The sequence below is a fragment of the Terrapene carolina genome, unplaced genomic scaffold, assembly GCF_002925995.2.
Source record: "Terrapene carolina triunguis isolate 2854851 unplaced genomic scaffold, T_m_triunguis-2.0 Scaffold50881, whole genome shotgun sequence".
Lineage (NCBI taxonomy): Eukaryota > Metazoa > Chordata > Testudines > Emydidae > Terrapene > Terrapene triunguis.
In genome coordinates, this window is record NW_020715232.1 from 5,964 (window position 1) to 23,438 (window position 17,475).

At 53.0% G+C, this 17,475-nt stretch overlaps 1 protein-coding gene across 1 annotated transcript; it reads left to right on the forward strand.

Annotated features, from left to right (window-relative positions):
* The first annotated feature begins 2,244 nt into the window (after window positions 1-2,244).
* LOC113405787 (C-type lectin domain family 4 member G-like) lies at window positions 2,245-16,938 on the forward strand. Its single transcript, XM_026647043.1, has 9 exons — window positions 2,245-2,491; window positions 5,628-5,753; window positions 7,366-7,428; window positions 11,617-11,679; window positions 11,877-11,939; window positions 12,981-13,070; window positions 13,888-14,039; window positions 15,494-15,600; window positions 16,492-16,938. Exons 1-9 carry the CDS (start codon window positions 2,401-2,403, stop codon window positions 16,628-16,630), a joined length of 894 nt encoding a protein of 297 aa, XP_026502828.1. The 5' UTR covers window positions 2,245-2,400; the 3' UTR covers window positions 16,631-16,938.
* Window positions 16,939-17,475: the final 537 nt, after the last annotated feature.

A 17,475-nucleotide genomic window follows, 5' to 3' on the forward strand; every position in this document is an offset into this window, starting at 1 on the left:
GTGACGGGCCGTGCCCAAGCAAACCAGAGCAGAGCCCCACTCGGCACAGCTGCTTGCTAACGGAGGGACAGGAACCTTTTCTGTTGGGCCCCTCTGGGGCACCATTCAGAAAACAACCCCACACATGCCCCTGGCTGAGGCCGCCTGGACTCTCTGCCTGGCCTACTGCCCTCACTGCTTCTCAGGCTCCTTTCATACATCTCCTCATTGCATCTGGGAGCCAAGGCAGGACTGACCAGAACAGCCCGTTGCCTTTTGTTTATCATCGCAGCTCCCAGAGGTCTCAAACCCAGGGGAAGGTATGAGACAGCTTTGTGTTTTTATACCATCCTCTCTGGCCATGAATGTGCTTGCTTGGCATTAGCCAATGCCTAGTGTGTTGTTCTGCCAAGGCCAGGCCTGCTCTGGTTCACAGCCTTTGGTTCACACTGTTAGTTATGCCTAGGGCTCTAGCAAGGCCTACACCCGTGGCTGGCGGGGTTGGGCCTATGCTTTGGCTGACACTCCCTGAGACTGTTTTGTGCGACCCCCCCCATGATGGGAGCGATGTCCAGCGCTGCCAATGGGCCTGAGGATGGACAGTCCGATGGGGTTGATGGTGGGCTGGAGAGACGCTGCCCAGTGGGGTTTGAGGAGAGCTGGTGAATCGATGCATTGGGGGATACAGGGACCGTGTGCTGAACAGCATGAACAGCAGAGGAGAAGGCTCTGGCGCCGATGGCAGCGAGATTGTGGGATGGGCAGAGAAGGTCCAGTTGGGAAAAGGGGAGCAGGGAGACACTAGGCCTGAGCAGCCAGCTGGAGCAAGTGACTGGAAATCTTTAAAAGCAAGGAGGGAAGCTCAGAGCTGGAATCTGCAGTGAATAGGGAGGGTGACATGATCCCGCTGTTTTTCACCCGATTTAGGGACATTGGTGCAAAAACTGAGGCAGAGCAGCCCACAGAGAGGAGCTGAGCCAGGCCAATCATTTACCTGCGGGCCCAGGTGAGATCTTCCTTTTCCTCTTCCTCTGCTGGGTTCCCCTCTCAGCCCAGTTTTCAGAAGCATTCTGCAGCTCTGTCACTGTCAGTGTCTCTGTCCTGCGCTCTCTTGGCTTTTGAGTCAGCCAGCTGGAGATTAGAGCCGTGTCTTGAGGAACAGACTATTATTATTTATTTGTATAACAGTAGCACCTAGGAGTCCTGGTCAGGGACCAGAACTCAAGATATCGTCCCCCTCCTTAAGAACTCTCGTCAGAACAGAGCTCTCTGAGACACCCACCTCACTGTTACAATCTCTAGGCTGGAGAGCTGATTTTACATCTCTAGGCCCCAGATACCTTTGAAAATCTGGCCCCAAGTACCTTTTGAAACTGGGATTTATGCTCCTAAATTACTTAGGGTACATCTACACTGCAATAAAAAATCCACTGCACTGAGTCTCAGAACTGGGATCAATCGACTCGGGCTTGTGGGACTAAAAATCGCAGTATAGACGTTCGGGCTTGGGCTGGAGCCCCGGCTCTGAAACACAGTGAGGGGGAGGGTCTCAAAGCCCGGGCTCCCCCCCCCAAGCCCAAATGTCTACACTGCAATTTTTAGCCCCTGCAGGCCGAGTCCCACAAGCCCGAGTTAGCTGACCTGGGTCAGCCGCGGCCATGCCACATGGTTTTTGTTGCGGTGTAGGTATCCCCTTAGATGCTTTTGAAAATATTCCCCCCAGTGATTTTAGTTACTCAAGTTGTTTCGGCTCCTACTCCTCCCCCTGCCAATTTTTGTACTTTTACAGTCACATTTTCCTTGTTTTCCCCTCCCTGGCACTGTGAGAGAGACCAATGCAAACAACAGGGGAACCTGACTCACAGCCTATGCAGGGTTGCAAACCAGTGAAACTGACAAGATGCCAAGTGCCATCAATGGCACAAAGACCCTGAAAAGAGAGAAAGATGTTGGTGCCCTTTGCCAAGCAGTTTTTCAGGCCCTTGTAGATTAGCTTCCTGTTTGGAGCACAAATTGGTGACTTGGAGTCAGGTGTTTTCTTAGTGCCATTTGTTTATTGACAAGATGTTCACCATTCTGTTTCCCTGAGCAGCAATATTCACAGACTGCACACAGGAGAACCCCTCTTGCAGGGCCCAGGGTAAGGACATGCCCAGCTCCAAACAGATCCTCCCACTTAAAGATTGTCTGTGCCCCTTGGGTCACTGTGTGGGTGGCTCTTATTTTTCAGCTGCACCAGTAATACTGGTTGTACAAAGGCTCCCAGCTGCTAGAGGAGAAGTGACAGGGTCACAGATCTCTGTGTTCTGAAGAGAGGAAGAGTGGCTGGGTACATGTGTTTCCTTTTCCAGCAAAGCTGCTCAGAGCCTCAGCTGGTATAAAAGCCACTGGAGCCGTTGGGGTAGGAAGAGGTTCAGAGCGATGCCTTCAGGCAGCATTTACCAAAAGTGCGAAGAGTCCGACCAAGAGACGCTCAAGGAACAGGAGACAGAAATGACATTTGGGAGAGCAGGTAACCCCAGGCTGCATTAGTGGGAGAGTGCGCAATCATTTCCTGATAATCGGCACGCCCTGATCCTGCAGACTCCACACCCCAGTGAAGCCAAGAGGAGGGTGGTGTCAGCAAGATTTGCAGGATTGGGCCCTACTTATGGAGCTGTACAGTGCTCAGCAGCGAAGTCAGACTCGAAGACAGGTCTGTACGCTGGAAGGTGGCGTTTCATACACCACAGCTGGAGGTGCTGGGCAGAGCCAGGCTGAGAGAATTCCAGGCTTGTCTCAGCAGCATTTCGTCAGATGTTTATGTCTGGTGCTTGCATACTATGGCAATGAGTGGGTTAAAAGGAGGGGGAGCAAGAGAAAGAGAGTGAATGGGGGAGGAGGGGTGCTGTGTGAGGATAGATGGATGGATGGATAGATAGATGTGGATGAACTGGTGTGTATGGAGATTGTTAGCTAGATATGGTTGGATGTGTATGTATGGGGATGGACAGATGGATGGAGGGGGGTGCATGGGGATGGATGGACGGATGGAGGAGTATGGGGATGGATGGATGGGGTTGTATAGGGATGGCTAGTGTTTATGGGATTGAATGGATAAATAGATTTTGCACCCATACTGCACTCAGGACTACTGTCCACGATGCGCGAGTTGCTGGGTAGTGGAGCCCATCATACACAATTGCAGGTTATACCATCAGGAGCCTTGGCCCTGATCCCTGTCCCAGGCCCAGTGGTGGAAGCGTTACGAGAGGCATTTCAGATCCAGAGTCCTGCTGATCAGGCGAGATGTCCCTGCGTTGCGCCATAGGAACATGCCTCGTGCAATTCTGCGCTTACAGCAGATTTGTGCTTCTTTTCTTCCTCTTTTTTTTCATTCCTGGAAAGTGAAGGGGGATATGTGTGTGTGTGGGGGGGGGCATTGATGTGAGGTGTGGGGGTTGGAGACACAGCTGCTTCCTTCCCCTCCCCAGCCCCCCTGCTGACAGCAGCACAGTGGGCTGGGGCAGTGGGGGAAGGGGGGGTTGGCTGGTGAGTAAGGGTACTGTGCTTGAAGCAATGCTCTGAATCAAGGGCTGGTTCCTGCCTGGAGGAGGCTACAGTGGATGGGACAGAGCAGCACAGAGCTGGGGGCAGCCTCTCTGCATGGCAGGCTTCATGGCGCATGAGTTTGCAGCAAGATGGAATCCTGGAGGACAGTGTATGGGAGAGCATAGGGCGCCGGAGGGGAGGCCGGAGGGGAGGCCTGTACCACCTCCTGGCCACAGGGAAGTGGTACAGGCGACCATCAGGAGGGGAGCACAGATCGAACAGGGGGTGAGGGTGAGATGTAGGCGGGGTTGCAGCCGTGGAGCTGTATCCTGATGGTGGAAGGCAGTCAAAGAAGAAAGGGGTGGTGGGGGGAATCATCACAGCATCTCACATGGATCTCATGGCCTGGCTTCCCCAAAGGATCCTTGGGAAAACAGAGGGGACTCCCAGGAAATGGGGTTCTCTAACTGCTGGGGCTTCAGGCTCAATGGAAATCCAGGTGGGCAAATGATAGATAGATAAGGTGGATATAAGGAGCAATGGTCTCAAGTTGCAGTGGGGGAGATCTAAGTTGGATATTAGGAAACACTATTTCACTAGGAGGGTGGTGAAGCACTGGAATGGGTTACCTAGGGAGTTGGTGGAATCTCCTTCCTTAGAGGGTTTTAAGGCCTCCCACAGTATTCTTGCTGCCAAGTTAAAGAAGTATGGGCTGGATGAATGGACTGTAAGGTGGATAGAAAGCTGGCTAGATCGTCGGGCTCAACGGGTAGTGATCAATGGCTCCATGTCTAGTTGGCAGCCAGTTTCAAGCGGAGTGCCCCAAGGGTCGGTCCAGGGGCCAGTTTTGTTTAATATCTTTATTAATGATCTGGAGGATGGTGTGGACTGCACTCTCAGCAAGTTTGCCGATGACACTAAACTAGGAGGCGTGGTAGATACACTAGAGGGTAGGGATCGGATACAGAGGGACCTAGACAAATTAGAGGATTGGGCCAAAAGAAACCTGATGAGGTTCAACAAGGACAAGTGCAGAGTCCTGCACTTAGGACGGAAGAATCCCATGCACAGCTACAGACTAGGGACCGAATGACTAGGTAGCAGTTCTGCAGAAAAGGACCTAGGGGTCACAGTGGATGAGAAGCTGGATATGAGTCAACAGTGTGCTCTTGTTGCCAAGAAGGCTAACGGCATTTTGGGCTGTATAAGTAGGGGCATTGCCAGCAGATCGAGGAACGTGATCGTTCCCCTTTATTCGACATTGGTGAGGCCTCATCTGGAGTACTGTGTCCAGTTTTGGGCCCCACACTACAAGAAGGATGTGGAAAAATTGGAAAGAGTCCAGCGGAGGGCAACAAAAATGATTAGGGGTCTGGAGCGCATGACTTATGAGGAGAGGCTGAGGGAACTGGGATTGTTTAGTCTCCAGAAGAGAAGAATGAGGGGGGATTTGATAGCAGCCTTCAACTACCTGAAGGGGGGTTCCAAAGAGGATGGAACTCGGCTGTTCTCAATGGTGGCAGATGACAGAACAAGGAGCAATGGTCTCAAGTTGCAGTGGGGGAGGTCTAGGTTGGATATTAGGAAACACTATTTCACTAGGAGGGTGGTGAAGCACTGGAATGCGTTACCTAGGGAGGTGGTGGAGTCTCCTTCCTTGGAGGTTTTTAAGGCCCGGCTTGACAAAGCCCTGGCTGGGATGATTTAGTTGGGAACTGGTCCTGCTTTGAGCAGAGGGTTGGACTAGATGACCTCCTGAGGTCCCTTCCAACCCTGATATTCTATGATTCTATGATTTAGTTGGGGCTGGTCCTGCTTTGAACAGGGGGTTGGACTAGATGACCCCCTAGGGTCTCTTCTGACCGTAATCTTCTGATTCTATAGGGATAGATAGAGGGGGTGTTTGGGGATAGATAGATACGTAGATCTGCACAGAGATTCCTGGCACCAGCGGCACATCCATCACTATTTGTTTATGAATTACAATAATAGTGAATTCTGAATTCCCCTAGTGCCTTCCCCGCGAGGCTCAGAGCACACCTCCCCCCGCAGCACCGGTTCGCCAGAGGGCAGGGACTGGTGCTCTAATTCCTGCTGTCTTTGCTTCTGCCTTCCAGGGAATTCCTTGCTGCAGTGTGGTAGGGGCGTGAATGGGGAGGAAAAGTCCATATTAACCCTTTACGCTGTGCACGCCGTGTCATTTGTGTTATGGGCCGTCCTCCTCGCCATGGTGATTGGAAAGTGTAAGTATCCCGGAGTGCGTTTAGGACTATCACACAGGAATGGACCCAGTGGAAAAGACCAGGGGTGAAATCCTGACTCCATTAAGTCAATGACCAAACTCTCATTGGCTTCAGCAAGGCCGGGATTTCAGGCCTTGAGTCCCTCCCAGCCAGGTCCCCTTATCTCTATCAATGGCCAGTATCAAGACACTGCAGGAGAAGGGATATAGTCCCCCGCAATGTATTTCATTGTGCCATAGTGCTGCTAATTGTAAGACAAGACTCATTAAGTAAGGCCGCCTGCCCTCCAATTCACAGCTGTGGGGCCCCTTCCCAAGGCCCGCACTGTGAGCAGGGATACTGTGGTGTTTGATTCTTGAATGTATGCACAGGTACAAGTGAGTGCAATATGTGTTGGGACACCCTCTAGCAGCTGTTCCACACTGGATAACAGCCTAACTACTCCTGCCAGCTAACAGAGTAGCTCCTGTAGCTCAAGAGGTCTTTGCTGTAGATAGCAGGAATTCACGTCCTGCTGAGGAGCCTTGTTAGGTGTCATTACACATAGCAGCCTCAGCGTTGCCAACTCTAGGTGATGTTTGAATTAAAGCCCCAACTCCAGGAGTCTTGTGATTAGGTGAGACTCTGAGCTTTCATTTAAAAATACTGAGACGGATTCTAGTTGCAGAGAAAAGCTTGGGAAAGCGACGTAATGGCTCAGAAACCAGAAGGCAAAGAAAAGAAAACTAAAGTCTATCATTTTTCACAAATCTTATGATTTTTAAGCCAATCTTGTGATTGGTTTTTAACCTCTGGAGTTGGCCAGACTGCGCCAGGGCAGAGGTCATTCCGGGTGGAATCCTTGAAGCCAATGAGGCACCTAAGTCTCCTACTGCAATCCACAAAATTCTCACTGAGCGCTGTAGGCACCAAAACTCACTTGACACCTCTAGGCATGTGCACTGCTGCCTCCCTCAAGGAATCTAGATGCCTATCTTCCACCTAAGTCCCTATACAAATCCTTTCTGCTAGGGAGGAGGGATTTGAACCTGGGTTATCCACATCCCAGGCGAGTGTTCTAACCATTGGGCTATAAGGTGGGCAGCAGCACCTCCTCCCCTGCATTTTGTGTAGAACGAGGCAGGCACCTAACTCATTCCCACAAGACACTACCCAGGTGCCTAAGCCAGGAGAGGAGTTCCCGTTTGTGGATCACTAGCGGAGCTAGATACTTCCCATTCCTGCAGCCTGGACTAGCGCGCCTAGCTCTGAGAAAAGGGTGGGGCTTGGCTCATCAGTGTCTCCCATTGGTTACTTACTCAGCTCCCCGCCTAGTGTGCTGGGTTTTGCGAATTGCACTCAGGTGCATTGGTCTCCCCATTCATTGTATATGAGCCTGGGCATGTAACTCGGCTTTGTGGGTGTTCCTGGGATTTTCTAGGCACCGTGATGCTCAGCATTGCAACGCTGAAATCCCTTTGGGGATCCCACCCTCAGAGATCATCTTCACAGGGGGAAGTTGGAAAGTAGAAATGCAGCATTTCTCTCTATGCTGTGAATCCAAATTGAAAACTCAGTCCCCTCCCCGCCACAAACCATATAAACAACAGCTGGTGTCTGTCCTTCTGTCTAGACTCGGAGATGTCCAAGGAGCTGGAGCAGTTGCGGACTGATCAATCTGTGCTGAGAGGCAACGGTAACAATTCAGTTTACTTATGAGTGTCTGTGTATTTGTATTACCGATGTTGCCCCTTTGGCGGAAGCCAAAATCTGAGGTGCTGTCGGGTTTGTTCCTGTTAGAGGGAGCAATCGCTGCTCCCAGGCAGGTCTGTTCTCACTGTGATCTTGGTAGTTACAATATCTTGTTCCCTTGAACACAGCAGGAACAAACAGCCGCAGGCTGTTCCCTTTCTTGGAAATCCCCTGTCTGCCCCTTCAGCGGGCTCTGTGCCCAAGAAACTCCATCTCTGCTTCCTGCCAGGGTCCCGTTCACAGCTCTTTCAGCCTCCCTCACACACAGGGCTGGTCTACACCCAGCCGCTAGTTCGGCGGCTGGGGATCGAAGTTCTGGGTTCGACTTATCGCGTCTGGTCTGGACGCGATAAGTCGAACCAGGAAGTGCTCGCCGTCGACTGCGGTACTCCAGCTCGGCGAGAGGAGTACCGCGGAGTCGACGGGGAGCCTGCCTGCCGCGTGTGGACCGCGTCTGAACCGCGGTAAGTTCGAACTAAGGTATGTCGACTTCAGCTACGTTATTCACGTAGCTGAAGTTGCGTACCTTAGTTCGAATTAGGGGGTTAGTGTAGACCAAGCCACAGGCTGCTCTGAGCACCTGGGACTGCAACCAGGGCCCCTCTCAGCCCACACGGCTCTTTCCTGCTATGCAGCCTGGTGCCTCGGGTGGTCACTTCCATTTTCTGCAGCTGTTTCACTACATAAATGAGCTTGATTGCTCCTCCTGTTGTGTCTAAAAGTGGATATTTGGCACTCATTGGCTCTAACAAGGGCTGTGATTGTCTATGGATCCCAGACTCACCTGTTAGGTGTATTATGGCAGCAGCCAGGAGCCCCAGTTATGAACCAGGACTCCATTGTGTGAAGTGCTGTACAAACACAGAACACAAAGCCAATTCCTGCCCCAAAGAGCTTCCAGCCAAAGTGTAAGACATGGGACGATAGGTGGAGACAGGCAGAGGGACACAGGGAAAGAAGAAATACCAAACCCCTCTTCTTTTCTGTTGTGCTCCTATTAACTAACTAATGGTTTGATCTGAAACCCATTGAACCAATAGAAAGGCTTCCATTGTCTTCAGTGGTGTTTGGATCAGGCTCTATCTAACTAGCTAGGTTCCTGTCTGCATTAGGGAAGTTTGCACTGTCGTTTCTCATAGATGTTACGGCCAGAAGGGACTGTTACGGGCATCTAGTCTGATCTCCTGCATAGCAGAGGCCAGAGAATCCCACCCAGCGATTCCTATATCCATCCCATATCTGGTAGTTGAGCTGGAGTGGAACTTTTAGGAAGAGACAGATAATCTTTTAATGATTCCAGGTGATGGAGAACCTGCCCCTTCTCTACAGACCTTGTCCTGATAGGTAAATGCTGATGCAAACCACTAATGTAGACATATGCTGGGATGGTGCAAAGACTCACACCAGTGGGTCTAACCCTGGTAACCTGTGCAAGCCTTGTGCCATGTGTCTGCAGGGGTGCCAGGTTTGTATAATTTCTGGTGGTGCCCAGAACAGGTCCAAGTCCCCCCCTCCCATACACACACACACACACCTGCCTAAGGCTCTGGGAGGGCGTTTGGGTGTGGGAGCGGGTTTGGGGTGCAGATTCTGGGAGGAAGTTTGGGTGTGGGAGGGATGCGGGCTCTAGGATGGAGTTTGGGTGCTGGGTGAAGGGCAGGGGGTTGGGGTGCAGGAGGGGGTGTGGGCTCTTGGAGGGAGTTTGGGTGCAGGAGGGAGTTTGGGGTGCAGGCTCTGGGAGAGAGTTTGGGTGCGGGAGGGTGTGACATTCCCCTCTGGTGTTATCCGGATTGGTGATCTGCTAGGTCACTCCAATCCTTGACTCTGGGAGCCAGCCTTACCCTGCTCTGCTGTGAGAACCCCCACTCCGGGGCTGTTCACGCACAGCCTCTGGCATGTAAGCTGCTCCCAGCTACTTGCAAGCGAATGACACTAACCAATATCTCCAGTCCCAGACACAACCCTAGAAACCTCTGTCTTGCAGTGTCCAGTTATGCCCACTGGATGCTGCAAGCTTATATGAGTTTGTCAATTTAACAAAGAAATTGTTATGTACCAAGCTTGTTATCCCAAGGGGAGTCTCTGTCATGCTTCAAACCAAACACACTGCTTCTGGTAGAATAAACAAACAGATTCATTAACTATAAAGATAGATTCTAAGTGATTTTAAGTCAACGCAGAACAAGTCAGATTTGGTCCAATGAAATAAAAGCAAAACACATTCTAAGCTGATCTTAACACTTTCAGTGCCCTTACAAACTTAGATGCTTCTCACCACAGGCTGGTTGGCTGCTCTTCAGCCAGGCTCTCCCCTTTGATCAGTGCTTCAGTCACTTGGTGGTGGTGTCTGTAGATGGAGGTGGACGAGAGAGAGAGCATGGAAAATGTCTCTCCCTTTTATCATGTCCTTTCTTCCTTCTTGGCTTTGCCGCCCCCCTTCAGAGTCAGGTGAGCATTACCGCATCGCAGTGCCAAACTGACCAAAGGAAGGGGGGTGACTCCCTCGAGAGTCTAACGGATTCTTTTGATGCTGCCTAGGCCAGCGTCTTTTGTTCCTATGAGGCTGGGCTGGGTTTGTCCCATACCTGCCCTGATGAGGTGTGAACTGCCCCTCTGCTATGGAGAGCTTTTTCTGGGCTTGCTTTAAGCCATGAGGATACATTTTCAGCCTCATAACTACATACATGAAATTATAACCTATAACATCACTGTAACAACCATGCTCAGTGCATCATGAGCCTTCTGAAGACACCTGACATGACAAACTTTGCACTGGATACCACACAATCATTTTACAAGGATGAACATAGGGGTCCTGGGTGTTTCTCCCGAGGTACAGAGCATCACAGAGAGGTGCGGGCTCTGGGAGAGAGTTTGGGTGCTGGGTGCGGGCTCTGGGCTGGGATAGAGGGTTGGGATGCAGGACGGGGTGCGGGAGGGGATTTGGGGTGCTGGGTGCGGGCTCCAGGCTGGGATAGGGGGTTGGAGTGCAGAAGGAGGTGTGGGAGGGGGCTTGGGGTGCTGAGTGCAGGACGGGGTTTGGGTGCTGAGTTCGGTCTCTGGGGGGGGTTGGGTGCTGGGTGCGGGCTCTGGGTTGAATTGCAGGGTTGGGGTGTGGGAGGGGATGTGGGGCATGGGGCTGGGCCAGGGATGTGGAGTTTGGGGTGCAGCAGGCAGGCTGCCCAGGGCTGAGGTAGGGGCCAGAGAGGAAGACTCCCCCCAGCCCCCTCCCTGCCAGCAGCAGCAAGCTCCGGGAGAGGGGGAATCTCCCTGCCCTGCCCCCCCGGCACGACACTCACCCAAGGCCCCCCAGGCTGCTGCTCAGGAGGTCTAGCCAGGATAAGCACCGACCCCCCTTGGAGTTGACTCGGAGTCACCTGCCGGGGGTAGGGTGGCGATGCGCCTCCTCCCCTCCTCCTGCCGCAGGCGCAGCAGCCGCCTCAGCCTGCCCCCGGCGCTGCTCCCTTGTAGCCGGACACAGCAGCAGCTGGCAAGGGAGCTCAGCCTGGAGCTGCAGGGGGCAGCCGCCTGCTGCCCAGGGCAGGCAGGGATGCTCGGGGGAGGTGCGCGGGGGCGGCCGGCGGGGCCAGGTGATGCTCCAGGGGAGGCGCATGGGGGCAGCAGGTGGGGCCAGGGCAGAGACTGGACCCAGAACATTGGTGGAGCCGGGCCCCCCGGGCCCTGAATTTGCTGGAGCCCGGGCACCACAGGCCCATACAACTCACCACCCCTGTGTGTCTGCACTAGGGATTTGCACCAGTCCATGGCGACACTAGTACAAATTTCCCTAGTCTGGATGGGCCCTAACTAAACTCACTAACAAGCTCTCCCCAGGCAGGGCTGGCAGCTGGAGGTGGGGTCTGAGGGAATGAGCACGAGACAGGGAGCTCCGAGTTCTAATCTTGCTTCACTACCTGGCCTGGGGCAAGTCGCTCTCCATCTCGGAGCCTGAGTCATGGACTATCATGGCCGGGGACGAAAGCAAATCCACCAGTGCCGCCTCTTCCCAGGAAAGAAAGCAGCCCCGGGAGACCCCAGTACCTGACAGACCCACTCTGCTAGGGAACACGGCCCTGCCCCACGAGATGAGGTGAGGGGCAGTTCACAGCTCACCGGCCTCTGTCTCTTCCAGGCTCCAAGACAGGGAAGCAACTGAAGACGCTTCATTTCAACCAGTCCGCCATGCACAGCACTGGTACGTACTGGAGCCCTCACAGACCCACAGCTCAGCGTCATCTCTACGAGTCCCCTGCACCCCAGTCATGTTACTCCTCCTCCTCCCAAGTTCCCCACAACATCCCCCATTCCCTGGCCACCTCCTTGTTCCCGCTGAGCCCTGGGTCCCCATGACGCACCCTCCCAGGAACGTGATCAGCCCTGTTTATCTCTCAGAGGTGGAGCTGGCCACGGATCTGAAGAGGCTGCAGTCAGACCAGGCCGCACTGAAAATGGAAGGTGAGTACCCATGGAGGGGAGGGAGCAGGGCTCAGGCAGAGGAGGGGGTGGAGAACGGCAGAAAGAAGAGGAGGGGGTGGAGAATCCCAGCGCCAGGTTCCCATGGCGATTTGGGATCCATCCCCCCCTATTCCCCAGGCCAGCCTGAGCAAGCAGCATTTGGGACCAAGCCACTGAAGCTGGAAACCGGGGCCATGCCCTACTCTGGGTGACCCACCGGAGGGGCAGGGACACAACCAGTGCCCACAGGGCTCCTCCTGCACCAGATTCACTGTGTGTGACTCTAACTGGGGCGAACTGGGGCAAATTGGGGAAGCCAGTTCACCTTCAGTTCCAGGGATTCTCACCCCAAGTGCGTTCCCAGTCACTGCAGGAGCCTCTGGCCTTTAGGGACTCGCATGGGCTGGGCTGCTACAGAGCGGGGATCTGGCTGTTTCTTGCTCCCTAGATTCACTTGGGACAAATAGGAGAGGGGATATGTGCTTTTGAAGCAGGGGAGGGTCGGGGGAGGGAGATGGGGATGGTGACTCATTAGGGGCCGAGGGGAGGCAGGTGGATTAAAGGGCTGGGCAGAAGAAGGCCCAGGTGTAATAAACTGGGGAACCAGAGGTAGGGAATTGGGAGGGGGAGGGCAGGGCAGTGTGCCTGGGTGCAAAGGGAGGGCAGGGCTCCTGCTGAGGTTCGGGGGAGGGGACCTGGTTTTAGAGGAATGATTTTGACCCCTGTGAAAGGTTCAGGTTCAGCTGGCGATTCCGGCCAGTCTCCAGTCCCTAATGATGTATCAGACCGACCGAGTAACAAGCTCAGTGCCTCCTGCTGCTGGGATAGGGGCCCCATTTCAGTGTCACAGCCAGGCCCCAAATCCCGCTGTTAACGATCTGTACACAGATATGCCAGGCCTAGCTGTACACACACCCGCTGCTCTGGCTGGCTTGTGGCTGCTTCTAAAGTACAGAACACGGTGAACGCCACTCGAGGCTCACAGACTGTTTAAAGGGATACAGCCCTATTCCTACATGTGACGATGTGTTGTATTTGCAGTGTCGGAGGATCTGGCCAAAGCGAAAAGTGACAGAGATGACATCAGGGCTGAGGCCTACAAGATTCTGGATGCTGTCCAGAAAGGGAACGGTGAGATACGCGCCGGCCTCGACCTGCTTAGATTGCCAGCCCTTCACGGCAGGGACCGTCTTTCTGTTCTGTGTTTGTACCATGCCTGGCACAACGGGGCCTGTCTATGACTGGGGCGTCTAAGCACTGCCAGAATGCAAGTAATAAATAACTTACAGCACCCAGCAAATGGGGGCCTGGGCCATGGCACCTCGTGCACTTAGGATTCCTGCTCCTTTTCCCCACAAGCAGTAATAATGGATTAATATAGTTCAGGGGGCTCGCTGGGATTTCCCCCGAATAAACTGCTAGGTTGTCAAGGAGTCAGTTTTGTCTAATAGTTAGAGCAGGAGAATGGAATGTGGGACACCTGGATTCTAGTCCCATCTCTGGGAGGTATATGAAGTCTAGTGGTTAGAGCAGAGGGCTGGCTTCTATTCTCAGCTCCTATGAGGCCAATGTTGTCTAGTGCAGTGGTTTTCAACCTGTGGTACGCGGACCCCTGGGGGTCCGCAGACTATGTTGAAGATTTCCAAAGGGGTCTGCACTGGCATTAGAAATGTTTTAAGGGGCCGTAAATGAAAAAAGGTTGAAAACCACTGGGCTAGTGGTTAGAGCAGGTGAGGCCGGAAATCAGGACTCCTGAGTTCTCTTCCCAGCTTGGGAATGATCTTGAGCACCTCTCTCTGCCTCAGTTTCCCCCTCTTCAAATTGAGGGTGACGCCTCCCCACCTTGGCTAAGTGCGTTGAGGTCACTGGCTAAAGGGCACTAGGCAGATGCTATTATTGTCCTTTGCAGTCCAGCGCCGAGAGTGACCTCTGCTGTTTTGCATTGCAGACTCTGCCTGCAGCATTTGTCCAGCCGGCTGGCTGCTGAATGCAGGGAACTGCTACTACTTCTCCACAGAGCAAAAACACTGGTCCTATGCTAAGCAGGCCTGCAAAGACCAAGGTGCCATGCTGATTATTATTGATAACCCACAAAAGCAGGTAAGTCAGGCTCACTGAGTCCAGCCACACAGCCCAGAAAGGGCGTGGAGATGGTCTCCCAGCAAACGGGAGGCTCTTGGGATGAGAGAGATGCTGAGGACAGGATAGGCGCTGACGTTTTTCTGCTCAGTGCCTAGGAAACACATTATGCACTGGTGTAAAGATGTGCACAAGAAGGGCAACAAAAATGATCAAGGGGCTGGAACAGCTTCCAGATGAGGAGAGATTAAAAAGACTGGGACTGTTCAGCTTAGAAAAGAGACAGCTAAGGGAGGATAGGATAGAGGCTATAAAATCATGACTGGTGTGGAGACAGTGTTATTTACCCTTCACATAACACAAGACCCAGGGGTCACCCGATGAAATTAACAGGCAGCGGGTTTAACTCAAGCCTAAGGAGGTATTTCTTCACATAGCACACAGTCAGTCTGCAGAACTCATTGCCAGGGGATGTTGTGAAGGCCAAAAGTATAACTGGGGTCAAAAAAGAACTAGATAAGTTCACGGAGAATAGTTCCATCAATGGCTATTATCCAAGATGGTCAGGGACCCAGCCCCATGCTCTGGGTGTCCCTAAACCTCCGACTGCCAGAAGCTGGGAGTGGATAACAGGGGATGGATTACGTAGCCATTTGCAGTGCACAAGAAATTGTATTGGTCCTACAAAACCCAGGGACTATGCTACATATACTTGAGCACCATCTATTGGCACAGGATCGAGGAGCAAACCACTTACCAGAATACAGACTTGGGGCACTCCCCCAACTCCCAAGAGTTAATGCACAATTCATCCCAAGCGCTAGTCAGGCTGCTGGGGACCCTCAGGCAAGTCAGCCTGACAGCTCCAGGGAAGCTCCGTGGGAAGGAAAACTTTGCGGGAGTTGGAGCGAGACCCCTGGAGTGATGGGGAAAGGGTTTGGAGACACAGCATCTGGTGGAGGACTGGGATCCATGAGATCACAGTCACTCGGGAGACCCCTGATGTTTCCTGACTAGCCTCCATGTCCACAAAGTGTTTCCACATCCATCCAGAGCCACATCTCCCTCAGCAGGGCCTTTGGGAGGGGAGCCAGCCTGGTCTAGTGGTGCAGGAACAAGCCAGGGAGCCAGGATAGCTGGGTCCTACTCGCTGCTCTGCCACTGACCTTCTGTGTGACCTGGGGCAAATCACCATGCCTTAGTTTCCCCTCCCACCCTTGGTTTTGTCTGTTTGGATTGTAAGATCTTTGGGGCAGGGAGTGTCTTTCACTAGGTGTCTATGTAGCACAATGGGGCCTCGATCTCAGTCGCTGCCTAGGTGTTACTATAATTCTAATAATAACCCAGTGGGCCACATCTCGGCAAAAGGAGAACAACAGAGACCAGAGAGGAGTATGGGCTGTGGGAAGTGGGGTTGGGGTGGTGCCTTAGATTTGGGCAACATTTTATTACAATCAATTATTTTCTTTTTTCAGGAGTTTTTGACAAAGAACGCTAACGGCAAGCAGTACTGGATCGGCCTGCACGACGTTAGCAATGAAGGGACATTTATATGGGTCGACGACAGTTCCGTGTCATACAGGTCAGCCCAATCCCGCTCACTGGTACATTGGGGGGGGAGGGAGTTGGCTCCGGTGCAACTGGCCAATCAGTACATTTCAAACACATCGAGTCATTGGCTGAGTGGGTGGAGCTGCCCTTTCTTGATTCATCTTCCATCTGTTCTGCTCTTTAAACTGTCCAGGGTTTCCCCACAGGGAACCAGAGCTAGTGGGGTAGAGAATAAAGTGGTGGATGATGCTCAGCTTTAAATTGTCACCTTCAGCCGAGCAGTAGCAGTTTTCAGGGTCTTACGGGGAAGTTTCCCCTTTGAGAAGAAATCGGTGGAATCTGGCTCCTTCTTAGTGTAACTTGTTTATTTACACTAGTCCTGGGACAGAGGTGTCACCAACAGCACCCAGGTCAGTCCCCTCTAGCAGAAATCTCAGCCCAAATACCCCAATGTTCCCAGGAAGTGATTCTACCCCGAGAATTAACTCGACATAGAGAGTCAGGCTGGAAGCGAGAACTGACCAAAGAGAATGTGCATCACATCACTAACCACATAGGGTGTCCTCCAAGCCTGATCAGTGCTCACCCACTCAGGAAAAGCACTTGTAAGACTGTAGGTAACTCTCACTGTAACAGTACGGCCCTGATCCACCACTGTATCACCCCAGGGTTACACCAGTGTAAATTCCATTGAAGTTAATAGCTAGACCAGTTTAAAACTGGAGTAACAGAGGTCAGTCAGGCCCTATATCATTACACTTGGCTCTTATCCAGTGCTCTGCACCAGTCAGCCTCAAACCACCTTTCAGAGGTTGAGGCAGGATCACCCTCTCTGAGGGCTTAAGTGGGATTTCAGGGAGTGCATTTCACCAGGGCTTCCCTCGAATGCCTGGCTGAGTTTGCTACTTTCTTTGATCCCCAGCAACTGGAATCAAGGGGAGCCCAACAATTTTGGCAGTGGCGAGGACTGCGTGATGATGTTCAAAGATGGGAAGTGGAACGACGCTACATGTGTGATGAATGAGGTTGGCTGGATCTGTGAAAAGAAGTGGACTTGTTAAACTGTGACCAGGAGGAACACAACACAGCCAGCTCATCTTAACCACAGAGCCACCCCACTGCCCTCTGGCCCCTTCCATGCAAGGTCTGCCAGCTCTTTACAAACTTCAATGCATTAAACCTCACAGACCTCACCCCTTCCACTCTTGAGAGCAAGGTATTATCACCCCAACTTTGCAGATGGGGAAACTGAAGCACAAAGACTTACCCAGGTCACAACAGTGAATTAGTGGAAGAGACTGAATTAGTACCCAGGCATCCTGACTCCCAGTCCCCTGCTCTTATTACATCACTCAGGGCCGGCTCTAGGCACCAGCAAAACAAGCTGGTGCTTAGGGCGGCACATTTTTAGGGGCGGCATTCTGGCGCCGGCCATGCCACCCCTAAAAATGTGCCCCGGCCGCCCTAGCTCACCTCCGCTGCTGCCGCTCGCGCGCCACGGGGCGCGAAAGAGCTGATTCGCGTGCCGCTGCTCCCCCTCCCCCTCCCTCCCAGGTTTGAGAGCCTGGGAGGGGGAGACCCCGAGTGGCCGCGGCGCGCGCGCTGCTTCTCCCCCTCCCTCCCTCCCTCCTAGGCTTGAGAGCCTGGGGGGAGGAGGCAGGGCTGGGGATTTGGGGAAGGGGCAGAGTTGAGGCGGGGCCGGGGGTGGGGTAAGAAAAAAACGGGGGGGCGGCCAAAATTGTTTTTGCTTGGGGCGGCAAAAATCCTAGAGCCGGCTCTGACACCACAGTATTTCACATGGCTGGAAACAGGAGTCCTGGCCACTCCTACTCTAACCACTAAACCATCCTCCCCTCCAAGAGCCAGGGATAGAACCCAGGCATCCTGACTTCCAACCCTCCTGAGT

What these genes read in the sequence shown, in the direction of transcription:
- LOC113405787 (XM_026647043.1), top strand. Translation starts at nt 2,401, where the DNA reads ATGCCTTCAGGCAGCATTTACCAAAAGTGCGAAGAGTCCGACCAAGAG. An exon ending in CGCCATGGTGATTGGAAAGT is followed by an intron (nt 5,754 to 7,365) that starts GTAAGTATCCCG and finishes CCTTCTGTCTAG; the next exon opens with ACTCGGAGATGTCCAAGGAG. An exon ending in TTGATAACCCACAAAAGCAG is followed by an intron (nt 14,040 to 15,493) that starts GTAAGTCAGGCT and finishes TTCTTTTTTCAG; the next exon opens with GAGTTTTTGACAAAGAACGC.